Source organism: Eleutherodactylus coqui, chromosome 6 (assembly GCF_035609145.1).
Source record: "Eleutherodactylus coqui strain aEleCoq1 chromosome 6, aEleCoq1.hap1, whole genome shotgun sequence".
In the NCBI taxonomy this organism is placed as follows: Eukaryota; Metazoa; Chordata; class Amphibia; order Anura; family Eleutherodactylidae; genus Eleutherodactylus; species Eleutherodactylus coqui.
Window position 1 is genome coordinate 144,862,278 of NC_089842.1, and position 20,143 is coordinate 144,882,420.

General features: G+C 42.5%; 1 protein-coding gene across 1 annotated transcript in view; it reads right to left on the reverse strand.

The window, feature by feature from the left end:
- Positions 1–20,143, reverse strand: part of SLC17A7 (solute carrier family 17 member 7) — a 93,290-nt gene that overhangs the window by 9,998 nt on the left and 63,149 nt on the right. The window contains exons 4-5 of the mRNA XM_066607817.1: positions 10,730–10,844; positions 9,501–9,588 (exon numbers count right to left, since the gene is read on the reverse strand). Of these exons, the coding sequence (XP_066463914.1) occupies positions 9,501–9,588; positions 10,730–10,844 (203 nt within the window). The remainder of the gene's footprint in view (positions 1–9,500; positions 9,589–10,729; positions 10,845–20,143) is intronic.

The following is a 20,143-nucleotide window of genomic DNA, read 5'->3' on the forward strand; positions in this document are numbered from 1 at the left end:
ACAGGATTATTTAGTTATAGCCTTCTTTATACAGTAACAGTAAATGTTAATTAAATATCATTAGCAGGTCCAGCTTTAGCTTTACATGGGTCCGTGGGCAATAAAGTCATAATAGATTACGTCTCAACTTCTTTCATCCATGCAGTATAATATACGCCAATAATGGCATAAACAACATTTGTATCACTTTTTTTGTTGCATTTTGTATGTGTGTTTTTTAAAATGGTAAATACATGTTTCTGTCATATCTAGCAAAGAACGTCAAAACAACCACCAAGTCTGAACCTAGCCTACAAAGGAGAGTAGCAGCCCAGTGCTACGAAGTTTGTAACTTATTCTTTTTACTGCCGTAAATTTGACTGCTGTGCTTGTACAGATGGCCAGAAAAATGTCTTGTTTTCAACTTCCCAAATTCATAGCTTTAAAATTCATAACTTTTTCTATTTTTATGTGAACATCATTGTATGAGATTAGAGATGAGCGAACGTACTCGTCCGAGCTTGATACTCGTTCGAGTATTAGCGTGTTCGAGATGCTCGTTACTCGAGGCGAGTACCACGCGATGTTCGGGTTACTTTCACTTTCATCTCTGAGGTGTTAGCGCACTTTTCTGGCCAATAGAAAGACAGGGAAGGCATTACAACTTCCCCTGCGACGTTCAAGCCCTATACCACCCCCCTGCAGTGAGTGGCTGGGGAGATCAGATGTCACCCGAGTATATAAATCGGCCCCTCCCGCGGCTCGCCACAGATTAATTCTGACATAGTTCTGGGAAAGTGCTGCTGATGCCGGAGCTGCTATAGGGAGAGCGTTAGGAGTGATGTTAGGCTTCAAGAACCCCAACGGTCCTTCTTAGGGCCACATCTGACCGTGTGCAGTACTGTTGAGGCTGCTTTTTGCAGTGTTGCACTTTTTTTTTTTTTTTGTATATCGCCCGTGCAGAGCATTGCGTCCTCAGTCTGCAGTAATTTTACATAGTATAGGGCCAGTAGTGGTGAGGCAGGGACAGTGAAAAAGGTGAAAGAGATATACTGTCTATATAGGCAGTGGGCTTTTTCCAAAAAATTTGGGGAAAAAAATTCTATTTGGGCTGCCTGTGACCATCCTCAGTGTACTGCGTCTCTGCTGGGGGTAGTAGTCCTAATTAATACGCAGCTAAGTGTTACAGCAGGCTTGCGCAAAAGTGTTTCCTGGCTCTGCGTTGCCCGTTACATCACCGCTGTCATCCTGTCCAGAGGGAAACAGTCTGCAGTAATTTTACATAGTATAGGGCCAGTAGTGGTGAGGCAGGGACAGTGAAAAAGGTGAAAGAGATTTACTGTCTATATAGGCAGTGGGCTTTTTCCAAAAAATTTGGGGAAAAAAAATCTATTTAGGCTGCCTGTGACCGTCCTCAGTGTACTGCGTCTCTGCTGGGGGTAGTAGTCCTAATTAATACGCAGCTAAGTGTTACAGCAGGCTTGCGCAAAAGTGTTTCCTGGCTCTGCGTTGCCCCTTACATCACCGCTGTCATCCTGTCCAGAGGGAAACAGTCTGCAGTAATTTTACATAGTATAGGGCCAGTAATGGTGAGGCAGGGACAGTGAAAAAGGTGAAAGAGATATACTGTCTATGTAGGCAGTGGGCTTTTTCCAAAAAATTTGGGGAAAAAAAATCTATTTGGGCTGCCTGTGACCGTCCTCAGTGTACTGCGTCTCTGCTGGGGGTAGTAGTCCTAATTAATACGCAGCTAAGTGTTACAGCAGGCTTGCGCAAAAATGTTTCCTGGCTCTGCGTTGCCCGTTACATCACTGCTGTCATCCTGTCCAGAGGGAAACAGTCTGCAGTAATTTTACATAGTATAGGGCCAGTAGTGGTGAGGCAGGGACAGTGAAAAAGGTGAAAGAGATATACTGTCTACATAGGCAGTGGGCTTTTTCCCAAAAATTTGGGAAAAAAAAATCTATTTGGGCTGCCTGTGACCGTGCTCAGTGTACTGCGTCTCTGCTGGGGGTAGTAGTCCTAATTAATACGCAGCTAAGTGTTACAGCAGGCTTGCGCAAAATTCTTTCTTGGCTCTGCGTTGCCTGTTACATCACCGCTGTCATCCCGTCCAAAGGGAAACAGTATACATATATACGCTGCCTACAGTATCTGTCTGCTGTCTCAGCTCAGCCTTTAAAAAAATAGAAGCAAAACACTTAAGGACTACTAGTGGCCTTCCCATGGAATTCCCATTGCGGAGTTGTACCTGCCTGTGACTATTTATAAAAAAACGTGGTCTGACTGGGGCATGCAGACACCTTGACAGAATGAATAGTGTGTGGCACATAGGTTCCCCATTGCTATGCCCACGTGTGCAGCTCCTGATGGAGGTGGCACAGGATTGGATTTCTCATTGCTTCTGTACAGCATTGTGGGCTATCGCCTCGCCCCTTTTAAAGAGGGTCGCTGCCTAGCCATGCCAACCCTCTGCAGTGTGTGCCTGTGGTTCTTCCTCATGGCAGACGCACTTATAAATAGACATAAGGGTGGTGTGGCATGAGGGCAGCTGAAGGCTGTGCAGGGACAATTTGGTGTGCGCTGTGGACACTGGGTCGTGCAGGGGGGGGGGGTTGGGCAGCATGTAACCCAGGAGAAGTGGCAGCGGAGTGTCATGCAGGCAGTGATTGTGCTTTGTTGGAGATAGTGTGGGGCTTAGCTAATGAGGGCTTTTTAGAAGTAAAAATTGTTGGGAGGGGGGGCCCACTCTTGCCGCTATTGTGGCTTAATAGTGGGACCTGGGAACTTGAGATGCAGCCCAACATGTAGCCCCTCGCCTGCCCTATCCGTTGCTGTGTCGTTCCCATCACTTTCTTGAATTGCCCAGATTTTCACAAATGGAAACCTTAGCGAGCATCGGTGAAATACAAAAATGCTCGAGTTGCCCATTGACTTCAATGGGGTTCGTTACTCGAAACGAACCCTCGAGCATCGCAAAATTTTCGTCCCGAGTAACGAGCACCCGAGCATTTTGGTGCTCGCTCATCTCTATATGAGATCTTTTTTGCAAGACCAGTAAATAGCCCACCTGCCTGCTCTATTAAATTCTTTGTTGCAAGGTGACGCTTTTTATTCTTCCTTTAGCTCTCCTGGCAGCCAATATGAAGGAAGTCTTGGAAGGCAGTTATTATGGAGGAATCTTGGGGTCAATCGGAGGTACAACAACCCCTCTGGGAATGATCAATGGCTCGTGATTGTTCCTGTGAGCACTACTTCAGGGACAGGTGCAAAAGTCAGTGGGGAGTACAGTACTATAGACAGATTGGGATGATTGCTGGGTTTAGCCTCATCTAGTGGCTCGGAGGACATCGCTAGACCAGGGATTGGAGCTTCAGTAAAAAAATTTGCATATTCCCGGTGCATTCTGGGAAGAGTGAAGAGTCGCTGTGAGTGGGACAATTGCTGGGTTTAACCGGGTCTTGCTTGTCGAAGGACATCAGCAGACCAGAGATTGGAGCTCCAAGATGATAATTGGCATATTCCAAGTGCATTCTGGGAAGAGTAAAGAGTCACTGTGAGTGGGACAATGGCTGGGTTTAGCCAGGTCTAGCTGGTTGGAGTACATCATCAGGTGTGCAAAGTTTTGCACTTAGTAGCGTCTTATAGGTTGTATATCCTCAAGAGAATTCTTGAATTTTACAAGTTTGGAAGTGGACATTAACATGGAAGGGGAGAGTAGCTATATGTTTACAGATCTACCAGAGGAAAAGTCAAACTTCACCTCCCAGAAATGCAAGCTTGTGTCTCTATTGGAGGGAAAGGTGAAGAGTCTTCAGGAGAGAATACCTACATTAAAACGCATTAAAGAAGATGAGGATTTCCTTGACAGACTAGAAGAAAGTCTCCAGAATGTTGAAGAAAAATTAATTTTCAGTGTGCCTGCAGAAGCAGAGGAATGGAAGCATGTGACCCAAAGAATCAGGAGGATCAGGAGTCATCAGCACTCATAATGTTCAGGAACCAGTACCAGGCTCTCACGCAGGAGAGCAGAACAGGTACATCAAGAAATGACTTTGCCCACAAAGAACAGTCTAGTAAGCATTCAGAATCCTTTTGGATGCAGAAAAAGAAGTATTGTGAAGAAAAGGAGAGTGGTGGTTGTGGGGGATTCCCTATTGAGAGGAACAGAGGCCGCTGTCTGCAGACCTGACATAACCTCACAAGAGGTGTGCTGTCTTCCAGGTGCACAAATCAAAGATGTTTCAGATTTTTACAGGCTACTGCCTATTCCTACTGATACACGTAGGGACAAATGGCACAGCAAAAAAGGACCTTGTAACTATCTGCAGAGACTTTGAAGACCTTGTCAGGAAAGAAACTAGGAGCACAGGTGGTCTTCTCATCCATCCTTCCAGTGGATGGCCATGGAATAAAGAGATGGAATTGGATTCTGAGGTGAACAACTGGCTACGTTAACGATGCCATCAGCAAAGATTTCGATTTCTAGACCATGTAGTGAATTACCTATAAGGCCTTAGTCACACGGGCATTTTTTCGCGCGATTTGCGGATCGCATGACGGATGTGCATCCGCAAATCATGTGACCGGGGCCCAAAAATCGCCCGAAAAATCTGCTCCTAGCCGCGTTTCATTAGAAACGGGCCGGAGCTGTCCAGCGTATTGAATTCAATGGAGCCGGCAATACAGCCGGCTCCATTGAAAGCAATGCGCTGCGGGCGAGCGCGGGATGAATTGTCGGGAAGGGCTTAAATATATAAGCCCTTCCCTGCAATTCATCCAGAAATGTGTAAAATGTGTACACATTTCTGGATGAATTGCAGGGAAGGGCTTATATATTTAAGCCCTTCCCGACAATTCATCCCGCGATCGCCGGCAGCCCATTGCTTTCAATGGAGCTGGCTGTATTGCCGGCTCCATTGAATTCAATGAGCAAACATCGTTCTTCTCTGCCACAGCTGTTACAGCTGTGGCAGAGAAGAATGATTTGTCTTCTATATGTTCTCAATGGGGTCGGCGCTGCTGCCGCCGGCCCCATTGAGCGCATATAGAGAAGAGAACAGGAATCGCAGATCGCAGATAGGTGCGATCTGCGATTTCTGTTCTATAATTTATCGGACGAGCGCATAAAAAGCGCTCATGTGTCCGATACCATTGCTAAGCAATGGTTTTAAAAAATCGCCGGACGAATGCGCATGCGCAAATCGCGCGAAAAAATGCCCGTCTGACTAAGGCCTATGATGGTGATGGACTCTTTGCTAGAGATTGGTTGCACCTTACAAAAACTGGTAAGCATATATTTGGCAGGTGCCTTGCTACACTCATCAGGAGAGCTTTAATCTAGAACAATATGGGGAAAAAATTTTTCCCCATTGGTGCCCTAAGGATAAAGAGGTTGGGAAACATTGGTGTAAACAAACATAATCTAACTATACGAGAGAAAGAAAAAATACTTCTGGGAAAATGCTGTATGAACACATTAAACAAATGCAGAATGTTTTAGCATGAATGCACAACGCTATGTTTGGAGGAAAAAGAACACTGCACTCCAACACCCATCCCAACTGTGAAGCAAGGTAGAGGGAACATCATAGTTTGCTGCCTTAGGCCCTGAACGCCTTGCGATTATTGATGGAACAATGTTTTTTAAGATGGATCAAAGCATTTTACAGGAGAATGTAAGAGCAGCTATCCCTGACCTCTAGCTGAAGACATATCGGGTGATGCAACAAGACAATTTCCCAAAGCACACAAGTAAATCATGCAAAGAATGGTTAAAAAATAAGTTGTGCACTTTAGAATGCTCCAGTGAGAGACCTGAGCTTAACCCTGTCAAGATGCTATGACATGACCTGAAGAAGGCTGTGTACACAAGGCATTCCAGAAATATTGATTAGCTAAAAAAACATTTGCAGGGAGTAAAGATCCAAAATTCCTTCTCAACGTTGTGTAAATCTTATTTGCTGCAGGAAACATTTCGTAGTGGGGATTGCTCCAAAGGCCAGGCTATTACGTAACCATAAAATGCCGCGGAACCTGTGAGCTACTGCGTAATACGCAATTCCAATATGGCCGTGTGAGCCCAGCCTTAGGGTACAACTGTTTGCATGGTATTAGTTTAGCTATATTATGTTTGTGTGTAATTATGGCTCAAATAGCAAGCAAACCATTCCAATGGGTTCATTTATCTTTTCTTGCAACTATAGTTGCAGTATGTTTGTAGTATGTTGTAGTATATTTATAAAATGTGTGTATGCAGTGTGTGTATATATAATCTTTATAACTTGTGTATGTAAGGAGTTTGTAGTAACTGCAAATGTGTATATATTGATTGCTAAGGCCTTATGCCAACGGTCGTGGCGCACTCCGCTAGCGGAATATTGCAGCAGAGTCCGACATGGCGACCCACAAAGATCCCATATTCACCTCTCCGGATCCCCTGCACGAGTCCCACCTGGCGAGCTAGCGTGCATGCGCAGTAGAGTACATGACACCCCGGCAGTGGGTGATGACGCGGCCGGTCGGTGGGCGGTGATGCGTAATCACGCGATACTTCCGCTGTGCTCATAGCGGAAGTATCGCCTGATGGACGGCTTCCATTGACTACAATGGAAGACGGCCGTGCATTTTTCCATGCCAATTAGAACATCGTTTCTTTCACTCTGCGGAATTCTGCAAGAGAATTCCACAGCGTGAACATTGAGCTATTAGGTCCAATAGAATCTAATAGCTGCGGGATAACGCCGCGGATTTCCGCCGCGTAAAATATGGCAGAAATCCATCCGTGGGCATTAGGCCTAAGGCTTAAACAGACAAGCGTATTACACAATACGCTCGCTTCTGTGCAATTTTTTAATGAGCGTATTTCTGCAGACACTGCTCGTTAACGGATATGTATGTTTGCACACCTCCCAAAGACCTATTTGGGTCTCTTTGGTGCATAAACACACACAAGGTAGAGCAGGTCCTATTTTCTGCGCCCACAAAAGCAGCGAGAACAAAAAAAAATTAAGTGAGAATGAACCCATTGAAATCCATGGGTTCTATTTTCCATGTTTTGCGGGTGGAATTTTCATCTGTTTAAGCCCTTCATAAACTCTTTGTAAAAGTGTGGCATTTATGTATGTACTGTATTAATGTGTGTACATACTGTAGTTTGTAGAGTGGTATGTACATGCAGTATGTAGCGTTTTTAGTGTGTGTGCATATCTAGTGATTGTAGTGTACACATACGTAGTGTTTGTAATTTCTAGATATGTTTCTTAGGGCTCCTTCACATGGGCATATGCGTTCTTGCACATGCCTCAGCGCAACGGATTCGCACTATGAATGCATGTGTATTTTAGCATGCGTATTTTACTGTACTTTTTGTACTCGCAGGGTGTGTTTTTTAGCGCACAGGACACAACCATGCCCGGATTTAAATGGCTATTTAGCCTAATGTGTTCCAGATGTGTTATTTTTCCCATGGAATTGCGCAGAGTATTTTGCCTCCCGTTGCATATGCAAATGTGCACAAAAGTAGAGCACGCTGCATTTTTTTTCTTACGTGTGAAAAGGAAATGTGAGCGAGTACATTGAAATCAATGGATTATATTTTCTGTGTATTGCATGCACCAAATTTTTCACAAGCAAATACACCCATGTGAAGGAGCCCTCAGTGTGGCTCATACATGTGAGTCTGCATCTTCATTAAGGGGAGCATTACTTTTCACACTCTTTAAAAGCCCCTGAGGCAGCCATAATGTGCTCTTTCCAATCAATGCCTGTGCATTATTAATGTATTTATTTTTAGAAGGCTGAAAGGATTTTTCTGCCTTTAACAAAATCATTTTACACAGCCTATTTCCTGGCATCCAGTATGTCCAAATGTCATTCATGGAAACATCGGGAGCCCATTTTAACGAAAGTATAGAAAATGAATTCTGCAAGGCACTAGAACATTTCCCCATAAATATAAAATACATAACTATTTGAAAAGCTAAAATTCTATTCAGTCATTAGCTATACATAGCTATACATTTTTCTGGAAATCTAGGTGAGAGCAGTATGGCTGGCAGTAGAATGCCTGTAGAGGTTGATACCCAACTTTTCTAGAGTCTTGTATAGCAGTGTTGTCTTCATACATAGCGAAAATTAAAGTCCCTGGGTTTCAATACAATATTTGTAAGATGCATCTACCTTGTGCCATTTACAATATCTATCCTATATGCAGAGGAGCTTTGGACCCTCTCATGCCCGAGGCCCAGATGTAAATACTATATATGAACCCCTTTAGCTATGTGTAGTGGCCCAAAGTTAACGGGGCCCCTCCATAATGTTGAATGTGTTTGTCTTGTGCAATCGTATTGTCAGAGTCTTCTGTGTTGTATGCATTTGATGTGTATTGCACCTCTGCAGCACTGAATGGGTTAATGTCTGGGTTATGTCTGGAAAATATATCTTGTTATGTATGTGTCATGTGACTATGTTAGATATATGTGGTTGCAAGGTGAATGCAAGAGAGTCAAGTCAAGGAGCCACTTAGTCCTGAAAGAGTTAGTCAGCAAGAGGGTCTAAGAGCAAGCAAATGAATCCACAGATAAAGATTGGTCTGTGTGTGGACAGAATGGAAAAAGCTGAGCGATTTCCTTCTGCTTGGACTGGGATTATGCCACCTGGGATGTGCCAGTGCTAAGTACTGAGTGAGGCAGGAGTTGTTGCTCGGTGAAGGAAGGCACATGAAGCATGAGTGCGTACCGGTAGAGAGTTGGAGAGAGAGAAAGAGAGTCACCGGGAGTGGGATCACACAGATAATTATGATTGTGGATTGTCCAAATTGCCCCAAACATCCTCCCTGTCACACCACCTTCTCTTGTTGTATCTGTGCTAATCTACTCTTGAACCGTTATCAAGTTACAGTAAATGGACATTACTGACCGTTCGCAGTTTGTCCAGAAAGTTATCCCTGTGTGTGGACTAAGTTATTCCCTACAACAAGTTTCAGCACAGAAGACGGAACGTTGGTCTCACGAGTGACAAGAAGACTGATGGTAACCTCTAGTTGCCCTTTCCCTATGACCTTCCCCAGAAGTAAGTTGGACGGGTCCCGAGCCAACCCCAGGGGAGGAGATGGTAGAGTCACCCGTGACAGAAATCCCTTATCTACCCATCTCCTCGGCTGTGGGCCCGCTCCTCGGACGCTGCATATATCCCTGAAGACATGTATAATTTGGGAGTCTGGCAAAGTTGGTTAGAGAATGTTAATGGCATCTATGTCGAAATCCTTAGCAATTCCATGGCAGATTTGGCAGTGATGTTAAATTACACCCCGTGTGAGTCCACCCTAGAAGTGTTGAAATGTGACCATTTTCCAGTAGTAAAATAGAAGTCATTAGGCTTTTTACCTATGAACAGATTTATGTGGTGTATCTTGATTTCCTGTCACTCTTCACATATGCTGTACATCTTTCATGGGTGCCACAGACTTTTTATAGGGAGTATTAAAGAGGTAGAATGTAAACTTAAAGAAATGACGTTACCACAGAAAGCTGTTGTAGCCAGTCTACTGCGTTCCAGGGGTGGTGCCCACTTGCTCCAGATCCCATGACATGCTGGGTACGTTACTCCCTTCATCATAAAGAAAAAACACAAGTGGCATATGGTTATCAAAGCTGCTAAAATCTAAATTAAATGTTAATATGTTGATGGAACAAGAGGATTAAAATTTTTGAAAGGGCCTATTAATTAGCTGCAATATAGTTAAACATGTGTGCCCCTAGAAATAGGTGAAAGAAGACTGCATGATAGGATAAACTGGGGATCAGAGACATTTGCATGTATTTGCATACTTCCCCCTCAAATACTTGGTCCTTATGTACCTTCCAATTACTGACTTTTCAATCTAACACCCCTTAGAAGAGTTTTCCAATATATTATAAAGAAATGTGCAATGTTTTTGTACAATTTTCCTATTGGATGTTGCTGGTAAGTAATAGGAATGTAACGCACATAACACAATTCTAAGTTGGTCTTGCTTTTGGTTCTGGTTAACACTGCAATATTTCATTGTGCCTGGTTAGGAAGGCTTCTCTGCTTATTTTATTTACCCTCGTGGTGTTTTGTCTGCATGAAGGAAATCGCTACATTTCGTATTTTCGGCCATTTTCACAAATGAGAACTGCACAGAGCAATGAATATTGGACAGCACATGGACGACAATTGGAGTTGTACCCAAGCTTTCCAGACATACAACTCATATACTCCGTCTGAATACAACTTTGAAGTCATACTTTATGGCTGAAAACTTTGGATTTAAGCCTTCGACAGATGGGCGTGTTACACAATACGCTCGCTCCTGAGCAATTTTTTGCGCAGTGAACGAGTGTATTTTGATTTGATTATATTGCTCATGAGTGTATTTGCACAGGCACTGCTCATTAACATGGGCGGGGGAATCACCCTGCCCTGATTAAAATGGCTAATTAGGTTAACGCAGTGCTAATGGTCATAGGTATGTGCAGCGTTTAGCGCATACCCGTGTGTGCGGATGTGCATGTCTGCCCATTTCATATAGACCTCTATAAGGCTCTTTAGTGCGCAAACACACACAAGATAGGGCAGGTCTTATATTTTTACGCCCATGAAAACAACAAAAAAAAGAAGTGATAATGAACCCATTGAAATCAATGGGTTATATTATACAGAATCGCGACGTAAAAGACTTTTTAGTCGGAGCCCTAAAGGAAACTTTTAATGATGTCATATTTACCTCTACTAATCCCTGTAAGATCCTGACGAAGATAACACACCCGTAATGCACCCTGGCAGCTGACGGGATTAACATGTTTAACGTTGACGTAGCAACTATAGCAAATCCAAACACCCTAAAAAGAGAAGAGAAAACCATATAAAGCAGTTTTCTAATATGTGCATCTTAACATATGGACTGTTTTAGTATCAGATCACTTCTAGTAATGCAGACCATATTTGTACATACACAATATATTAAACTATTAGTCAGGTTTTATATATATATATGGACCATAAAATACAAAGTAAATCATTGTAATTCATAATACTAGCTTTGTTCAATGCAGTGGTAATGTTCTGACAGCGGCATTTAAACCCCGTACGGGTGTCATGGCAGCCGGGGGCCTTCTGAAAGACCCCAGGGCTGCCTTAGCAGACTGTCTATCAAGCTGTCCCTATGGGGTGGCTGGCATTACATAATACTGCAGGAGCAATCAAAGCATTGCTAGTTGTGTTCCCCAAGGGAGGCTAAAAAAAGTAAAAATAAGATCAATAAAGTTTTGCTAATTGTGAAGAAAAAAAGTATTAAAAGTTTAAGTCACCCCCCTCCCTTTTTTCTGTAGATGGGTTAAAATCTGGCTTCTCTTGGCTGGATTATTTAGGCCCCTGGAGTTGTATGTACAAAAAGTAAAGTTGTCCATTTCACCAGTCCTGACCACTGAGCCCCTGTCCCCACAAGTAAAACAGTAAGAAGAGGGAAAGAAATATAGGGGAAATAGATAGTTAGGGTATATGTAGCTGGGATAAAACCTGTAGTATTTAGGTTACCTACTAACCGTTGGCTAGCACGCAGACAACCCATAATGTTGTTCATCCTAAATTGGGGGATAGGAGGGAAACAATGAAGGAGCCTCCCATATGGCCCTAGATTATGAACTTAAACCTTTAGGGTAATGATTTAAACATCAGGTGATATTGAGAAGTAATAACATCAACTGGTACAAAAATTACTAATAAGGGAAAGATGGCAGAATGGAGACTCAACGTAGCAGATATAACTCAGGTTAGTGATATTCTTTGTTCAATTAAGATATGTGGCAGCATGACTATATGTTAGACTACAATCTTAGTCCCCAGAACTGCCTCTAACTCAGCTAATGTGAAGGTAGAAGTCATTGTGGAGATCCTCATTTTAGGCTGGTTGATCTTGAGGGTGTCAACGTTCCCTTTGGTGTACCGAGCCCACAGCACACCATTGCTCATTACGTATGGGGACTTGGAGTGATGGAAGAGTCTGCCAATCTGGTAAAGAAATCAGGGGAAACTCGAAAGAGCCTAGGAAATTAGGTAGATTTCCCAAGGACCGAAAGACAGCTGACTTTCCTTCCTTTCTCACTGAGAGCTGGAAAGGGTACCCCCATCTGTAAGGGATGTCCCTCTTACGTAGGCTGTCTAGCAGGGGCCTTAGGGCTCTGCGAAGTTGGAGGGTACATCTCGCTAAATCAGGCATGATGGCAATTGTGGTACCACAATAGGTCAGATTGTCTGAGTCCATGGCTCCTTTCAGGATGGCTGCCTTTTCTTTATAAAAGTGGGTGCTGCAAATGACATCTGTAGGTAGTTTTGGGTTGGGTGATTTGGGGCCTAAGTGTTAGGTTGTGCGTCGGGTACCTGTAGTACTATGGGTTTCCAAGAGCACATTTCCACAGGCATGGCATGTTTGTGCTGCCTGGGTGTGATGTTCTCCAGCCTGCCAATCACCACTGGTCTGCTACACATATAACCCCCCTCTGGCTGGAGGGAGTTGGTTTCCTCATTCCCTCTTGTGTTTGCATTCATGCTTGTTGTTCTGTGGGTATGAGCTGCGATATGTTCTGTAGGTCTGAGTTGGTTGCAGACATGTGGTGTGAACTGTTTTGTTCCATTTTGCATGCATTCTGTACTGTGTTGGTGTGAAGTGTATCCTGTCCTGCTTTGGATCATTTACCATCTCTGGGCTAGTTTGGTCCTTAGGTCCCAGCACGGGGCGATTCTTTATCAGGATCATCGCCTTGCATTCAGGCAGCATCCATGGGGTTAGTTGTCTCTTTAGAGTAGGAACCCGCAAGACAACGAGGACCCTTGAAGTGAACTCGAGGGCTTAAGTATCTTGGCCAAAATATGAACTAATACCTCGTATTGCATCTATTTATATCTGTTTATGCGTGCAGGTATGCTTGGTCATGTTTTAGGCATTTGTCAGTCATTGTGTTATGTCTGCCCGTGAGTCCAGTTTGCAGCTTTCCTGTATTTAGTCTGTGTTCCCTAGGTCATGAGTCAACATAGATGTAACAGAATGTACACATACTTAGGTAAGAGTGACTAGACGTAACAGAATTGTACCCAAACTCACGAACTGGCAAAACTCAGGCGGAACTCGGAAATTGTGGATAAAAATAAGAAGCAGACATAAATCAAGACTAACTTATGCTCAAAACACTCATCTGACACCTGCAAACATAGCCGGATGGAATAACTATACAATGTACAAGGTATTAGTTCGTATTTTGGCCAAGATGCTTAAGCACATGAGACAGTGGGAAGCCGTCCGCGTAGGATCCGCTCATAAATGAAGCATGCTGCAATCTTTCCTCCATGAGCAGGAAGAATCAATTTTACATAGCATTCTATGGACAGTATTTTCTGCGGAACCCACAGGCAGACACCTGCTCCTGATTCTGCAGTGCAAATCCGCCTGTGTGCAGGCAGCCTTACTCTAAGAACGAGAAATAGATTTAACGCTGCCAGATAGCGTGACACATTAACTGCTGTGAACTAAAAGTGCACAACACTTGGATGACTTACAAACATCTTGCCTTGGTTTTGTTTACTCTACTGCATACATGAGTAATTAAACTATATAGGAAAGTAAAGCAATTAATCTACAATTTTATCTAGTTCAGTATAAACATCTCTCAACTGGCAGATGACCAACAGGTCTATGGTGGCAGCTGACAGTAATGACACATCAATTTTGCCTTCTTGGGTTTCTTTTATCTGTACATTTCTGCTATATGTCATGTTTGCAAAATTTTGTGTGTATTCTGGGGAAGTCACTGCAGCTCAGATTTTTAAAAACCTTTCTGAGTACTGCAGTCCAGCAATTCCATATATTACTTTGGCTGTCACCCCTGAACCCATCCCAGCTCTGCTATGTCTTTCTTCTACACTACTGCCCCAAACTGTACACAGTATTCCATCTGTGGTCTGTTTAGTGATTTGTGTAGACAGAGCTACAGAATTGTTCTCAACATGTGCATCTATACTGCTTTTGACATGCTCTTATTTGCCTTGGCAGCAGCTGCCTGGCATTGGTTACTACATTTCAATTATCCGTCTGTAAAATGCCTTTCAGAATTTTACTTTTGCATTTGGATCCTAAACATAATTTAGAGTTTTCAAGACATTTTTGGATGAGTAGGGATTCCTGATTTTGTGTTGGACTAACAAAATTGTGCTTTATCACTCGCATATTTAAAATAAAGGTTTCCATTTAGAAAGTTGTACAGAAAGATGAGATGAAGGTCTTTGACACAGTTGGTAAATGATGGCCACTTGGAAAAAACATTTTTGAAAAACATCTGCTTGTCTTTCAAAAATAGGTCCACACCTCTTTGTGGGTTGTATGTGATATTGTAGCTAAGCCTTATTCACTTCAATAATATCTAAAACAGCACATAACCTATAGAGAGTTGTTGCCCAATTTCTAGATGAAAGTAGCCATTTTATTTAATGCTTTATAATGTTTTTAATCAAAATTGAACATTGTTGTCCAAGCATCTGATGCTACATTTATACCCACTTTTTAATCTAGGTGACCCTGAGGCAAGTACCAAGAGGGTTAGGGACTGTTGGGGGTTGATGTATGGTTTTAATAGGGAAGGGAAATTTTAGAAAGTAGTGGGTTTTAAGAGGGATAAGATGGAGCAGTTAAGGGCTAATAAAAAGGAGAAGTGAGGCATTGGAGTTTGTGTTCCAGGAGTGTAAAGTACACCTACCCACCCTCTTTTGTTCAGGGGATGGTATTATGGGTTTTTGTTGTGGTTTGTCTTTTTTCTATTTACAGATGTCACAGCTGGTGCAGTCCATGCCATGGGAGAAATGGTAATTCAGTCTATCAGCCTGCTATACACCAGACGATTTACTTCAAGTTGAGACGGAAGGATACGAGTTAATGTTTTGTAACAATGCTTAATGTTTTATTAAAACTCTGGCTAACCCCATTTAACCAAACTTGATGGTGTAGTGTGCTTTGCTATAAGGTTTTGTATGTTTTAGGGTGGGTTCCCACGAGCGTGTTTTTGTGCGTGCGTACGCACACATAAAAACACGCTTGTATTTAAAACAATGCATTCCCTATGGTGTGTTCACATGTCTGTACTTTGTAGGTGCGTGCCTGCAAAGATAGGACATGCGTGCACCATTGAGAATGCACGCATTATTCTCAATGGAGCTGCAGCTGCTGCCGGCGACTCCATTGAAAACAATGGTCTGCCGGCACCCCTGCATTGTTTTTCAGGGAAGGGCTTTGATATAAGCTCTTCCCTGAAAAGGAAAAATTTTTGTGTAAAAAAAAACAACTTACCTCTCCACCGCTGCTGTGACTCCCGCGGGCATGAAGAACAGATGTTTCCTTCACCCCCGCTAGTTAAAAGAATTCCCTGCTGCTACATCTGCTACATCTGTGGCAGATGCAGCAGAGGAATTCTTCAATTCTCAACCGCAGCCGGCATCCCCGTCAATGGCTTTTCAGGGAAGGGCTTCAAAAAAGTGTATAAAAAAAAGAAATCAGTACTTACCTCCCTTAAGCTGCCGGGGCTCAGCCGCGACTTCTGGCGCTGTCCCCGGCTCTGTAGTTCTGAGCTACCAGCAGGCGGGGATTTTAAATCCCCGCATGCTGCTAGCTGAGAACTATAGAGCTGGGGACAGCGGCAGAAGTCGCCGCTGAGCCCCGGCAGTCGTCAATGGCTTTTCAGGGAAGGGCTTCATAAGCCCTTCCCTGAAAAGCCATTTAAAATAGTGTACAAGACAAAAAAAAATACTCACCTGTCAGGGCTCAGCCGCGGCTTCTGCAGCTGTCCCCGACTCTGTAGTTCTCAGCTAGCAGCAGCCGGGGATTTAAAATCCCTGCCTGCTGGTAACTCTAATTGTGATTGGCTGAGCGCTTCAGCCAATCACAATCAGAGCTACCAGCAGGTGGGGATTTTAAATCCCCAGCTGCTGATAGCTCAGCAGTGCTACAGAGCCAGGGACAGCGCCAGAAGTCACGGCTGAGCCCCGGCAGCTGAAGGGAGGTGAGTAATGATTTTTTTTTTTTTATGCACTTTTTTAAATGGCTTTTTAAGCCATTGACGGGGATGCCGGCAGCAGCATTCTCTACCACAGTTGTCATGCGTGACAGCTGCGGTTGAGAATTGAAGAATTCCTCTGCTGCATCTGTCACAGATGTGGCAGATGTAGCAGCAGGAAATTCTTTTAACTAGCGGGGATGAAGGAAACATCTGCCGCATGCGGCAGATGTGTTCTTCATGCCCGCGGGGGTCACGGCAGCGGTGGAGAGATAAGTTGTTTTGTTTTTTTTTAACTAAATTGTTTCTTTTTCAGGGAAGGGCTTATATGTAAAGCCCTTCCCTGAAAAAGAATGCAAGGGGCCGGCAGAGCATTGTTTTCAATGGAACATTGACAACAAGCACGCAGCTGTGTTCACGTGTGTTTTTGCTCGTACCTCGGTGAGCACGTATCTACGCACCTAAGTATGCACAAAAACACGCTTGTGTGAACTCCACCCTTAGGGTAAAGAAAAATGTATTTCATTTATTACTTTAGTTGCCCACCTTTGTACCCGCTCAAGCTCTGATATATCCTCCTTGAGTACCGGTGCCCAAAACTGTACACAATATTCCATGTGTGGTCTGACCGATGACTTGTAAAGAGGAAGAACCATGTGCTTGTCATGTGCCCCTAAACCTCTTTTTAGATGCTTACTTTTTGTTGTTTATTGCCCCCTTTATGTCTTTATTGAGCCCCATTGGTTTTCTTCTACTCCTAACCCTTTTATTCCTATAAGGTATGAATCTCTCACAGTAAGTAATTAAGATGTTTTTAAACATTTCCCATTTATTGTACTTAGTGTTCCTACAGTTTAGTATTTTAGTAGCTCCCTGATAAAACTCCCTTTTGAAAGACAAGTGGAAATTATGGTCATATATCTTCCCATAGTGTGGGACTTATACAGGATTTTATATCAAGACAAACCCCTCCCCCTTTGTGGTTTTTACAATTCATTCTGAACAGAATGTAACTCTGTAGCTTCACAGCTTTCATCCAACCAGGTCTCTGTTACTCCCACTATGTCGCATTTTTTCATTAACCTTATTGGTCAGACTTCTAGCATTAGTCACCATACAGTTTGGATGGTTTTGGTTATTTTTTATTTTAAGTGTATCCCTACTAACTGCTCTGCCAGTTCTAACTGTACTAATCCCTCTTACCACTGCACCTCCATCTGATATGTTCCTACACACATTTCATAGTGGTCAATTGGTTCCTTGTACTGCATGTGCTGTTTACTTCAGGGCCATTATGAAGAATAATAGGCAAAATATGAAATAACTGGCCAACTTCATAGTTATTAATTGTAAATTGTATCAGCCAAAGCATGGCACACATTTGCAGAAACCAATCACCTGCCACAAGATAGCTATACTAGAATCCAGTCTGGATTTTGTCTATCTTTTTTTTGCCATTTATTTATCAATGCATTTATTTGGTATTCTTTTTTCTTTGATTATTTTGAAGACTGAAATTCTTTCTTTTCTTGAGTGAGCAGCCAATTGTTCTTTAAATTTTTTGTGCAGTTGTCATTTTTTCTTTATATATCATGAAAGTAGTTTTCTAACAAGTAAGGTTTGTGCAGAGCCTCCTAAATTAAGTGTTCGGTGCCCAGTAAACTGTAATGAGTAAGAAAAAAGGAGAAAATTGCTGTAAGGTACTGCACTGTTGAGTATTATTGATTGAACTTGGTTTTCATTCTACTGCCTTATTAATGCACTGTTCTTGAATTGGCTGAGAGAAAAGGGAAGGAATTCTAAATAGGTAATTAACATACATCAATACCCTCTTGGCCCCATATTATGCGTGGCATGTACCGAAGTGAACAACCACATGGCAGGTCTCATTAACTTGTGCCTTAGAGCCAGTGTATCAACAAACCTATACATAGCATGATCCTTATTCTCCAGGATGACTTCTTACTGTGCCTAGTTCTGAAGCTCAAAAACACAGATGGCTCAAAGGAAAACAAGTGTTAATGGAAGCCTAGTGCCTTGTATGAGATAAACCATATGTACAAGGCAGTCTTACAAGACTCAGCGTTTGCATATCTCAGTGTCAAGATAGTACCATATTCTAGGGATCTGCTGACATCTTATGTCTATAGGGGAATCAGGCAGATATAGTTGCAAGAAAAGTTAGTGAACCCTTAGGATTTACCTGAATTTTTGCACTGATTACTAATAAAATGTGGTCTAATTGTTGTCTAAGTCACAGTAATAGACAAACACAGTCTAACTACGCTAGTAACACACAAACAGTTGTACCATTCACGTCTTTTATTGAGCACATTGAGTAAACATCCATAGTGCACTGAAAAAAAGTGATTGAATCCTTGAATTTAATAATCCATAGATCCCCTTTTAGCAACAACTACCTCCACCAAACATTTCCTTTAGCTGTAAATTAGATTTGCACAAAGTTGAGGAGGAATTCTGAACCATTCTTCCATGGAAATATGTTTCAGTTCATCAATATTTCTGGGATGCCTTGTATGAACAGCCCTTATTAGGTTATCCCACAGCATTTCAATAGGTTTATGGTCAGAACTCTGAGACATTCCAAAACACAAATTTTGATATTTTCTACAATTTTTAGGTTGATTTACTTGTGTGCTTTTGGTTATTGCCTTGCTGTATCACTCAACGTGTCTTGAGCTTGTGTTCATGGACTTCTGCCCTTACATTCTGCTGTAAAATGTTTTCATACACCTTCGATAGTTCATTGTTCCCTTAACGATCCCAAGGCATCCAAGCCCTGAGGAAGCAAAGCAGTGATGATGCTCCATCCACAGTTAGGATGCATTTTTCATGTTGGTGTGCAGATGTTTTCCCCCTCTAAACATAGTGTTGCGCATTTACGTGAAAAGTTCCACTTTTGTTTCATCTGTTCATAGACTTCATTTTCCCAGAAGCATTGTAAAACATTTAGCTAGTCTTGGGCAAACATGGAACAGGCCACAATGTTTGTTTCTTTTGGACAGCATCGTCTTCCTTTACAGAATCCTTCTACAAGCACTATTCTTCTTCAGTGTCTTTCTAACAGTGGACACATAAACAGAGGCTTTTGCCATTTGTAGAGTCTTCTGTATGCCTTTTGTTGTCACCCTTGAGTTCTTTCTCATCGCTTTCAGGATTTCAAAATTCAAATGCTTCTTGCCAATTAGCTTGTGGTCAAGTCATTAACACAATGGTTCACTTATATTTTTTTCTCCCTCCACTGGATATTTACTCAATGGCTCAATAAAAGACATGAATGGCACAAGTGTTTGGGTGTTATTAGTTTAGTTAGATTGCATTTGTAGCTAATTCTGACAATCAGGTTGCACTCTGGAATCAGTGCAGAAGTCCAGGTAATTCAAAGGTGTTCACTTACTTTTTCTTGCAATGGTATTTCTTGGAAAACAATTAGAGAGTGTTCCGATTTGGCCTTTAGGTTTATATCCTGCAATAAATGGTATTTCAGGTGTTTAGCAACGCTTCATCACACTCACCTTCTTGGAGGTTGCTAAATGATGTGTAATAACAGGATTGGCAGGCTGAAGTGCTAGGTATAAGTTATCAGTGATTCTACTGTATGTTGGATTAGAGTGGTTTTACATTGCTTTCTTAATAAAAAAAGAATCCATGAGCCTAGATATAGCTTTATATACATTGCCTGCTCACTTCAGCACTGTACTCCCACAGATCTGCTCTAAGTAGCATAATGTGATTGCTGTATGTTAGAAAGTACACACACATTATACACACACACACACACATACAGTATATATATATATATATATATATATATATATATATACAGGGGGTGAACAAAAATATGACAACACCATACAAAATGCATGGGATTTTAACCATTAGCACTGAGCTGCCCTTGTGACCCCTGCTTGGCTGAGAGCTTTCCAGCCAAATTTGTATTTACTTCACCTCTTGCCCTGCTCTGGGTGGTTTTGAGAGCAGCTGGTAACAGCAGATGAGAAGCTCAAACCCCTGACTAACTGAATCTTTTTGCTCGGGCACATGTATTTATAGGAGCTGCATGCCCTCTTTTTCACTGATGACCT